This window comes from Peromyscus eremicus, chromosome 10 (assembly GCF_949786415.1).
Source record: "Peromyscus eremicus chromosome 10, PerEre_H2_v1, whole genome shotgun sequence".
Taxonomy (NCBI): domain Eukaryota; kingdom Metazoa; phylum Chordata; class Mammalia; order Rodentia; family Cricetidae; genus Peromyscus; species Peromyscus eremicus.
The window spans coordinates 69,154,372-69,166,391 of record NC_081426.1 but is presented as its reverse complement, the minus strand read 5'-3'; the positions used below and the strand labels follow the sequence as shown (position 1 = coordinate 69,166,391).

The window sequence follows — 12,020 nt, the reverse complement described above, 5'->3', positions numbered from 1 at the left end:
TGACAGAGGATTGATCTCCACAGTATATAAAGAACTCAAGAAACTAGACATCAAAATACTAAACAATCCAATTAAAAAATGGGCTAAAAAACTAAACAGAGAATTCACAAAACAAGAATCACAAATGGCTGAAAGACATTTAAAGAAATGCTCAACATCCTTAATCATCAGAGAAATGCAAATCAAAACGACTCTGAGATACCACCTTACATCTGTCAGAATAGCTATGATCAAAAATACTAATGACAGTCAATGTTGGAGAGGATGTGGAGCAAGGGGAACACTCCTCCACTGTTGGTGGGAATGCATGGTAGTACAACCACTGTGGAAATCAGTATGGTGGTTTCTCAGAAAATTAGGAATCGAACTACCTCAAGACCCAGCCATATCACTCTTGGGCATATACCCAAGGAATGCTGATTCATACCACAAAGATACATGCTCTACTATGTTCATAGCAGCACTATTTGTAATAGCCAGAACCTGGAAACAACCTAGATGCCCGTCAACTGAAGAATGGATTAAGAAAATGTGGTACATATACACAATGGAGTACTACTCAGCAGAGAAAAACAATGAAAGCATGAAATTTGCAGGCAAATGGATGGAACTAGAAAAAATCATCCTGAGTGAGGTAACCCAAACCCAGAAGGACAAACATGGTATGTACTCACTCATAAGTGGATTCTATATAAAATAAAGATCAATCAGATTACAACCCACAGAACCATGGAGGCTATATATATAGCATGGAGGTCCCTAGGACGACTGTGGCTTATAATAAATTTCGGTTTTACTCAATTACTGAGCAAGCCTCAATGAAACATTTCACTATTAAGATAAGAATACATACTGTATCAAGCTGAAAATAGAAAAATAAATTAATTAATTTTAAAAAATAAAAAGAAAATAAAAAGAAAAATTTGAACTATTAAAAAAACAAACAAACATATTTTACTAAAGTAAAAAAAGGGGGAACTACGGACTCATCATTCCTCTCCACATTCTATTCTTTCCCTTGTTTTATATATTTTAAATTTTTTATCGGTGGATTCTGCTGGAGTATCCGCTACAGATAAGCATTGGAGGTCTCCTGTTGCAAATCACCCTCTGGAGCGATGGAAGGATCTTTCTACTAGCACTTGGAGGAGACCCGATCTAGTGTTGGTGTGGGCCCAGGGTTCTGTTTATGTCTTTCCTCAGGACAATGAGGTTCCTCTTTGGATTCCTGAGCACTGAACGCGCCCTGTGGCTGCTGCTGAAGCCCAACATGACAGAGACCTATTGGGTCTTCATGAAAAACTCTACCCTTCTGATGCCAATGGGGATTGAGAGCCCAATATGGCCAGCTTTGGCAAGCATTAATGTAAGCCTAGGAACTGTAGCCATGAGGTTGGATTCTCCAGAAGAGCTGCCAGCTTAAGTCATGCTGGGATCAAGAAAAATGGGCCTTGGTAGTTTGTGTTACTGGAGTTGTATCCATGCCAGTGAATGTCCACACACTCCAGAAGAGAATTTGACATTGCTGCTGCCGTTGTTGCTATTATAGCAATGGCAGCCACCGCTGTTACTGTTTCTGGGATTACCATTTCATAATAGCTTACTACAGCTAGCATAGTGGAGACCCTGGCAGCAAAAGTAGCTACCACAGTTAGTTAATCTTTCATTCTATTGGGCATGATAAATTTAATTCAATAGTTATATATATTTTGATCGGCTTTGAAAATTATAAACTTATAAACTCGATCGGCTTTGAAAATTATAAATTTATAAACTCAAGTTCCATTTGCTTCTGGGATACATTCTTACAAGGACTCCAATTTGCAGTAAATGCTCGTTAAGGAAGGGAATGGCTCAGTTGCCTTTAGCCTACTGGCTATGGGTGGGATAAGACCTCTGTTGGTCTTTTCTGTGTCGAACACACAGATTGCAAGCCCAGTGCCACTTTGAGATCTTTGGCAGCAGTTAACTCTGCAGCTCAGACACGATTGAGCCTGTATGATAATGAGTATTCAGAGACGGGTAATGCTTGGGGGGTGCTCACACAACCTAAGTCAGAAGCTCATTTTTTAGTAAAAGGGGGACCTGTAGGTCCCTGGCCCCCGTTTTGGGTAACTGTTGCCTTGCTTGCTGACCTTGACCTTGATATCCTCCCTATGCTAATTCCCTGCCGGGTTCCACCCTCCTGAATGCTTAAGGGAAGTTCCTTGTCTGTGTATCCTGCATAATGGGCGTTAACAGCTTAGATGCAAGATTGTAAAACATCATACGAACTTCTGTCCTCCAAGGTTCTCCCATTGTGCTGTAAGCCTTTATTTAAGATCTCTTCCCTCCTTCAATAAACAGCATTTGGCATTTAATGATAAATAAATAAATAAATAAATAAATAAATAAATAAATAAATAAATAATTTAAACAGCTGTGAAAAAAGGGGGGGGGAGAAAAAATATTTTAAAAGTGGTCTTAGTGACTGAAGAGAAGACTCGTCAAGTAAGAATGCTGGCTGTTCTACCAGAGGACCCAGGTTCAATTCCCAGTACCCACATGGCAGAGCTCAACCATCTTTAACTCCAGTTCCAAGAGACCCCTCTTCTGGCTTCCCTGGACATCAGGTATGCATGTAGTACACAGGCATTCATGCAGGCTCCCATACACATAATAAAATAAATCAAATTTTATTTTTAAATAGCACTTCAGCAGACTGAGAAGATGCCTCAGTCAGTGAAGGATCTGCTACAGCAAGCGTGAGGGCCTGAGATTCATCTCCAGAATTCACACAAAAAGCTGTGGACGGGTTGAGAGCACTGCTCTTCCCGAGGATCCAGGTTTGCATCCCAGAACCCACATGGCAGCTCACAACCATCTGTAACTCCAGCCTCAGGGGATCCAACACCCTCTTCTGGCCTCTGTGAGCACAGCACACACGTGGCACAGATATACATGCAGGAAAAACACAAATACAAATTTCAAAATAAGAAGCTACGTGTGATGGCTTCTACTTGTAATCTCCAGGATGGGAAAGCAGAGACAGAGGGATTCTTGGGGTTAATTGGTTAGCAACCTTATTCTATTCAGAGAGCTGTAGCTCAATGAGACTCTCAAAAAAACAAAGTGGAGGGTTTCTCAGGAATGACATTCAAGGTTGTTTTCCAGCCTCCACATGAACATGCACGCATGTAAGCACAAGTGCACACACACACACACACACACACACACACACACACATACACACAGAGATTTTACTTCAGGACAAGCAGAAGATTAAAAAACAATCCTATATCATACAGTTACCACATCCAAAATTGTCTTGCCTAAAACAGAACTCACATATGAAAATAGAAGGGGACATTGGTAAAAGAACTGATTATCCAAGTTCTCCTCAAACATGCACTGTGGCATGTGTGCACATGCACATACACACACTAAATAAATGTAATTTTTTTTGGGGGGGTTGGTTTTTTTTGAGACAGGGTTTCTCTGTGTAGCTTTGGAATCTTTCCTGGTACTCTGTAGCCCAGGCTGGCCTCAAACTCACAGAGATCCTCCTGCCTCTGCCTCCCGAGTGTTGGGATTAAAGGCATGCGCCACCTTAACTATCTATATAGTTAAGAAAATAATCTCAAGGGCTAAGAGCATGTACTGCTCTTGCAGAAAAGTCAATTCCCACCACCAACATTGGGCAGCTCCTAACTGCCTGTAACTACAGCTCCAAAGAGATCCTTTTTAAGCAACTGCACTCACATGCACATATCCACATATAAACACACACATACACATAATTAAAAATAATTCAGGCACAGTGGCACACACTTTTTAATCCCCACACTTCAGAGTCAGAAGCAGGCCTCTGTAAGTTCAAGACTAGCCTGGTCTACATAGTGAGTTCCAGGACAAACTGAGCTACACAGTGAGACCCTGGCTCAAAAAACAAAAATCTTAAAAAAGAAAGTAAGTCTGATAAATTATAAAACAAGAAATAAGACAGAGCTGGGATGTAGCTCAGTGATAGAGCACTTTCCTAGAATGTACAAGGTCCTAGGTTCAATGCTCAGTACAAAAATAAAAAACGTAAACACAAAGGAACAGCCCAAACACCACACCCCAGGCCACAGCATACCTGTCCTCCTCTGGCCAGCATGCTAACCCATATGGTACTGGTGGGTCGGGAAGAATTCTCCAGACACGATCGACATTCTCCTGTGTAGGCGTATTTGGAATCCTTTTTGGCAAACACGTAGACTGTGTTTGTTGCCATTTTCTCTTGAGCTATCAGAACCTACAGACACAGTAAAAAGTTACAGCCAAGGAACCCAAAACGCCATTCACTAAAGTGGCAAGAAGTAAAACCTGCATAGTTATTTAGTCGGTCATACAGGCTCATACTTTATAAAAATATACAAGCTTCAACAACTGGCCAAATTTCTGGAAATGGAATTACAGATGATTATGCCACTCCATGTGGGGGCACTGGAAACCAGATTCTGATCCTCCGCAAGAGTAGCAAGTGCACTTATCCTCTTTACCGTCTCCACCCCCGAGCAGGTACACTTTTTAATTGAACTGTAATAATTTAACTGTTAACCATCTTTATTAGCGCCACCGTACCTTTTCTGATCCATTAATAATAAAGTAGCCCCCGGGATCCAGGGGACACTCATTCAGCTCACACAGGTCACGGTCTGTTAGGCCATTCAGTAGACAGTAGGTGGAGCGCAGCATGATTGGGATCTTCCCTATGAAGGTTTTCTGGTGCTGGGTCTGCAGCTGCTCCTCGCCCTCTTTAATGACGGTCTTGGTTATGTCAACATAAAGCGGAGCCGAGTACCTGCCAATAAAAGTGGGTCAGAGGTGGCCGTGAGTTGTCTGCGAAAGCAACCAGTTAAGGCACATTTTCTGAATTTTACTCGACGTCAAGTGATAACAAAGAAAAAGGAATCTCTTACGTGAGATTTCTTAACCTGGCTTCATTTGGCATCATTGGTGAAGGGGCACCATCTCTTTCCCAATGAGTAGGTTTGGAGAGGTAAATTTGTTCAAATTTCAGTAAATATCTTGGCTGAAATTAAACAAAAAGCATGAAAAGAATAATTTTCCTTATACAAGTTTTGAAGGCCAGGCTCTTAGTGTATGTCTTGAAGACCAAGGTGAGAGAATTAGGAGTTTAAAGCCAGGTTTGGCTACATAGCAAGATCCTGTTTCAAAACACACATTAAAAGTTTAATGACTCCTTTTTAATTGACATTAGCATTTTAAGTAGAAGCAACTCTACAAACTGATAAAAATTAATCAATTTTACTAATGTGAGAACACTCTAAACTTAAAATTTATATTACAGTGAAAAGGTTTTGTCCTTTTTTGTTATGATATATTTTTATGCCAGCCATGGTGGCACATACCTTTAATCCCAGCACTCAGGAGGCAGGGGCAGGCAGATTTCCCTGAGTTTGAGGCTAGCCTGGTCTACAAAGCAAGTCTTAAAAAAAAATTCTATTTCTGGATAATGTATATATTGTCTTTGGAAGTGAATGCCGCCTGTGTAGGTACCTAAGGAAGCCAAAAGAGGGTGTGAGACACTCAACAGGAGTGCAAGGAACCAAACTCAGATCATTCATCTCTCCAGCCCACAGGGATGTTCTCTTATATCTGATTGCTTCCTTAAAGAAGACAATCAAGTCTTTTTTTATTGGGAGTGGGAGAGTTGAGAAAGGATCTCATTTAGCTCAAAATGGCCTCACTATCTATCTTGACATTATATCCAAGGCTGGCTTTCAAGTCCTGACCCTCCTGCCTCTTCCCTCACACGCTCAGATTCCAGGCATACATTACTATGCCTGGCTCAAACAGACTTCAGCTACCATAAGTAAACAAAAACTGCATATGGCATCCTCTCTAAATTTATTTCCAAAAAAAAATCAAAACTGATTTTGGCCCCATGGAGGCATTTTACTTATGTTTTACTTCCCTAGATAAGGACCCCAAAATTTTCTCCTGTGTATTTTCATCCTGCTTCCTCAGGGAACAGGATGCTGGCTGAGGCTGTCAGTACCATGAAACCAAACAGACAGAATGGCAGCATATTCGACATTTATAGATCTTAGTGCTACTCAAATCTGGGGCTGAGCATTCCACATTTCTTTCCCCACCTGTGAGGTGCACAAGCATTTTTCTGCTTCTGAAATCATCGATGATTTCAAATTCACCAATGTAACAACACTCCATTATGACGGTCAGAAACGGGACTGTGAAGGACTTTGGCACACAGCCTGATAAGGACCTGGCATTTGTCTTCTCAGCCCTGTTGATACTCTCGAAAACATGAGCTAGGACATTTATGTGTAACATGATGGCACTGTAGTGCAGAAGTGCAGAAAGATACTGCAAATCAAAACTGATTTCTAGTAATGATCTACACATTTTCATGTACACTTTCCTTTGTGAGGATGGAAATTACAGCGTCAAAGAACAATAACAACAACAAAAAGATAAATTCATTCAGAAAGAGGTTTCCCTAATCAACAGGACATTAGAGGAGGAAAAAAAAACCAAAACTCTTCAATTAGTCCTGTTTTTACAACCCAAACTTTCCTATAAAAGTGACTTCCGCCGGGCCGTGGTGGCGCACGCCTTTAATCCCAGCACTTGGGAGGCAGAGGCAGGCGGATCTCTGTGAGTTCGAGGCCAGCCTGGTCTACAGAGTGAGATCCAGGACAGGCACCAAGAAGCTACACAGAGAAACCCTGTCTCGAAAGAAAAAAGTGACTTCCAATCTGACTGACTACAGCTCAGTCTGAGAAAGGGGAAAAGGCATTTCAATGAAACATCTATCTTAAGGCCAAGGATACAGCTCAGTGGTAGAACCCTTACCTGGCCTATGTGAAGTCCCATCTGTGATTCCCATTACCACAAAAAACAAAGTCTTTTAACATTTATCTGCTGCCTAATAAAGCAATCCATGGAAAGAACTATTTTGAAAGAAATAAATGCAGGATTTCTCTCATTACCAAGTCTTAGAGAGGACTAAGCGGGTACTTATGCAGGAAATACTACTGACACTCCTCTCCCAGGCTAGAGTAAAAGACAAAGAGAGTTGGAACAGTCAGCGAACCAAGGGAAAGCGACTGTTGTCCACTCCTCATGTCCACCATCACCCTAGATACCACCTCAAGTGTAGGCTACTGCACAATCTTCACTTGTCTCCAGACCTTTCCATTTATAGTGACCTTTCTATATGTTACACATTCCTTTGACAATCCTTCAACATTTCTCCTTTGAGGATCTAGCTGCATCATATCTTCCCCTAAGACCTCTCAAAACCAGACACATCAAATGTCACCCAATGCTTACTGCGGGTGCCACCCAATACTCAAGCTAAGTATATCAACTATTTTCTTTTGGAAACACCTAAGCCACCTTTGCTGAGAAGTTATTCCTGCCTTCATTGTCAACTGAAGTTCCCGTCTTTTCCAATCAGTCAAGCCTTAGAAATGGCTTCTTCCTGCAGTATTTACCATACTGGCACTCAGAATTTGTGTAACTTTTAACTCTCCTCTTATGCAGAGACCATGAAGAGAAAATGACCCAGGGATTTAAAAAGGTACATTATGGTACCTTTTCTAGCACAGTCCCTGAAAAGCCAATTTACTTTTGCTTTTAAGGCAAAATTCTGTGCAGCAGCTCCAACTAGAATAAGAGTAATAGATGAGCCCTTAGACTACAATCTAGAGAAAAGAGACTAGACTGGCTAGAAATAGTGACCTTTCTTTCTCTAACTCTCTTTTGGAGACTGTCCCTACTTCATGCAGCTTTACAATTTCCCTGTCTCTCAGAACACAACATGTTCCCACAGTTGCCTCTCTACTTCTCTGAAACTGCTGATGGTCAGTCATTATTTTGGACTTCTTTAAAACACTTATTTAAAAAAAACCAAAAACATAAGATTATACCATTGCTATGACATAAATAATTCAAAAAATGCCTATTATAAATTAAAAATTGTTAAGTGAAGAAATTAAACCAGCTATTATACCTGAGTAATTTCCCTTTTTGATCTCATATTGTGATCATGTATTCCATGCAATAAATAAAAATCAAGAGGCTAGGCATGGTAGCACATCTGTTATTCCACTACTCAAGAAAGCTCAGTCAAGAGGATCATGAATTCAAGGCCAGCCCTAGTTAGAGAAAGACACTTTGTCCTAGACAAGTAAACCAGTGAGAAATAGTCCTTCAAGCTACAATTCTTAGACTGCAGAGGATCAAAAGATCAGACGTGGATCATCTAAAGCAACATATTTCCAGCTCACTTCTTTCGGTAGGTGTTCATACAGAGTGTTCTCTTCCCAACTACTAATGATTCACTGAGGGTGTGTGGGGGTGCATGCCTGTAAATCCCAGCTACTAGGAAGACTGAGGCAGGAGGCTATAGAGTTCAAAGCCAGCCTGGCAACAGAGCCCATTCAAGGCCAGCCTGGGCAACTTACCAAGACCGTGCCATGAAATAAAAACTAAAAAAGAAAAGAGACAGAGCTCAGGGTAGTCTTTACCTAGTGTGAACAAGGCCTGACAGTCCATCCTAATACCAAAGATACATACTACGTGAAGGGAGATTAAGGTCTTAGATTAAATCCAGAGCTAAGTGGATGTGTTGTACATACACTGCAAATGCTACTGAGAGAGGTATGATGGTATTGGACTGGGTGGCATTGGACTGAGACCCAGGCCAATACTCTCCTTCACCTGTGCAACATTAAAGCAACCTTCTTACCGGCTCTTCAACCTCTCCACTGGCGTGCTGAGCTTCAGCCTGCAGGTCAATCGGCGGTGCATCTTCCACAATTCTTTGAACAGACATCTGAATGAACTCATCGAAGGAATCCAACTGTTGTCTGACCAAGCCTTTTTCATCAAAGTAAGAACTAGGAAAATATTAAGTTCATTATCAGTTGCAACTCAATTTGTTTTTTAGCATATTTCCCCATTTCCATTTAATGCAATTCAACAAATACTCGATGAAATGTCAATCAATATATGACAATCACTGCATAAGGCCAGGAGTACTGTAGACATTATTATGTTTTGGAGGGAAAAGTGGGCAAAATAACTAAAGTGCAACAGAAGAACTATAAGCCAGCTTTGCTTTCCTATTGAGATGTTACTACATACAATGTGACTGTCGGTGTCGTGATCACACTGGTAAGTGTGTAGCTTCCTAACATAACAGGGTATTACTTTATCCCTTACTTGCTTTTGCGCGAACTTCTTCCTACGTTTTACTTCAGCTCAATTACACTTACAAATGGGTAGGAATTTGGACTGAACTACAACTTGGATGTGTGACTTTACTCATTTATAGTAATTTAAAAACATGGAATTAGATTAGCATCACAAATAATATAGTAAGTGAACCTAATATAGTACACTACACAATTACAAAGAAAGTCAGACAAACCACAACCCACAAGTACTGTACAAAACAATGGACCTGAGTTCTTATTTTTAAAAAATACATGCTGAGAAACTGTTTCAGATTGAAGGAGGCAGAAAAATAAGCCTTGAAACAAAATGTATGGGGCTGAAGAGATGGTTCAGTAGTCAAGAGTCCATATTCCTGGTGCTAGAGACATAGCTCCTTGGTAAAGAGCAGGCAGCTCTTCCATAGGAGCCAAATTCAGTACCCACATGGTGGCTCACAATCATCTCTAACTCCAGTTCCAGGGAATCTCATGCCCTCTTCTGGCCTCCGTGGACACCTGCATACACAGCGCACAAACTCACACAGGCATATAAACACAAAAAAAATAAAATAAAATAAAAAACTAAAAACAAACCAGATGTGGTGGTGCACGCCTTTAATCCCAGCACTCAGGAGGCAGAGGCAGGTGGGTCTCTGTGAGTTCAAGGCCATCCTGGTCTACAGAGTGAGTTCCAGGACAGCCAGGGAAACTGGCTACAGAGAAACTGTATCGAAAAAAAAGAAAAAGAAAAAAAGAAGAGGGAAAGAAAATACCTAAAAACAATTACAAAATGTGTAACACTCATAGAACTGAGGCAGCAAGTTCCAGCTCAGGTTGGCCTACACAATGAGACCCTGCCTCAAAAAACTAATTCTAGTAGATAGCCCTAGGTCCAGGATGAGAGGGGGAAAAAAAAGTTTTTTGCTTTGCTATAAAAACAAGTGAGACTGGGAGGAGGGGACTGGACCTACCTGGACTGAGTCTACCAGGTTGATCTCAGTCCACGGGGGAGGCTTTGCCCTGGAGGAGGTGGGAATGGGGAGTGGGCTGGGGGGAAGGTGAGGGGAACTGGAGCGGGGAGAACAAGGGAATCCGTGGCTGATATGTAGAACTGAATTGTATTGCAAAATAAAAATAAAAATTAAAAAAAAGTGAGATAACTAGCAAAATGTGAATAGATTCTGTAGGTTAAAAGATTATTGCCCTGTATTGTAATTATGTAAGAGTATCTGCTACTTACTCTCCAATGTTTCTAGAGGGAAATGCACAGAGAGGAAAAAGAAAATGTAGGCTGGATGTGGTGGTGCATGACTTTAATACCAGCACTCAGGAAGCAGAGACAGGCGGATCTCTGTGAGTTTAAGGCCAGCCTGGTCTATAAAGTGAATTCCAGGACAGCCAGGGCTGTTACACAGAGAAACCTTGTCTTGAAAAAATTTAAAAAAAAAAAAGGGGGGGGGGATGTAGTATAAGGTAAATATTAGGGGCTCTAATGAAGACCATAAATTAATTTTTTAGCTTTTCTCTAAGATGGAAATATTTAAAATAAATAAATACAGCCAGATACAGTGATGCACACCTACAACCCCAGAACTCAGGAGGCTGAAGCCAGAGTGCCACAAATTCAAAGCCAGCCAGTCTATAGCATCCAGAGCTGCATACAGTACTGTCTGGATAAAACAAAGCAGCCCTTGTAAGTAACTAATACATGGTAAGTACCTAAGTAAGCACAGAAGGCCCAGCAAGATCTATCTATAAGGTACAGAGTAATAGAACATCCCTCACATCTTACAGTATCTACTAGAACCTGTTCAGTTTGGTCTAAAGTTACCTGATCACGATCCAGCATGCTTCTTGCCACAAATCTGGAGTGATTTCATCATCATCCTCATCATATTGCATATCTGCAAAAACAAAACATTCTGCTCATTGGCAGTAAGATGCCACTGGTTCACACCTTACCCCCATGAAGTAAACTAGCACTCTGCTGAATAAAACAGTCATTTCATCCCACTTTCCTAGAGTTTCAGACAATTAATGACATACGTCTATGTCACATTAATATTCTTCCTATACACAGAGTTTTTAACAACAAAGCTTCAGTTAAGTTGGGTGAGTTTGTAATTTCTGTCTGTTCCAGAAAATTCACATACTAAGAGCTAAGCAGGAGCCAGATCAGAGTCCTCTGACTAATAAGGCCCTCAGAGACTGGAGGCAAGGATTAGGAGACAGAAAAGAATTTCAATAAATGAGAAACCCCCTAGGGTGGCCTATTATAGCAACATTTCATATATGTACATATGCATAGTTCACATATGTACAATCTACATATGTGTATATGTATACATTTTTTTTTCTTCTTTGAGACAGAGTTTCATTATGTAGACTAGCTGGTCTGGAACTATGTAGAAGAGACTGGCCTTGAACTTAGAGATCCTCCTGCCTCTTGTTCCCAAGTTCTGGGATTAAAGACATGAGCCAACATGCCTAGTCTGTATAGACTCTATTTCCCAAAGATTGCCATGACTATATTTCCTATCTCTCATGCTCTTCTATGTGATACTCTTACTATTAAGATAAGGAGTCTGAGAGGCATGCTGGTGCACACCTGTAATCCCAGCACTCAGGAGGCAAGAGATAGGAGATCACCATAAATTCCAGGCTAGCCTGAGTTACATCATGAGAACCTGTCTCAAAAAGAAACAAAGATACAAGGTTCTACACACCCTCTCCTTGAATTTAGGTAATTTTCAACTCTCCAGTAAATAAAGAATGCTGTTAGAATAA

The 12,020-nt window shown here is 40.9% G+C and overlaps 1 protein-coding gene across 1 annotated transcript in view; it reads right to left on the bottom strand.

Moving 5' to 3' along the window:
• Positions 1 to 12,020, bottom strand: part of Polr2b (RNA polymerase II subunit B) — a 49,660-nt gene that overhangs the window by 33,803 nt on the left and 3,837 nt on the right. Inside the window, exons 2-6 of the mRNA XM_059274594.1 lie at positions 11,065 to 11,137; positions 8,765 to 8,915; positions 4,944 to 5,056; positions 4,606 to 4,825; positions 4,118 to 4,276 (exon numbers count right to left, since the gene is read on the bottom strand). Coding sequence (XP_059130577.1) covers positions 4,118 to 4,276; positions 4,606 to 4,825; positions 4,944 to 5,056; positions 8,765 to 8,915; positions 11,065 to 11,137 — 716 coding nt within the window. The remainder of the gene's footprint in view (positions 1 to 4,117; positions 4,277 to 4,605; positions 4,826 to 4,943; positions 5,057 to 8,764; positions 8,916 to 11,064; positions 11,138 to 12,020) is intronic.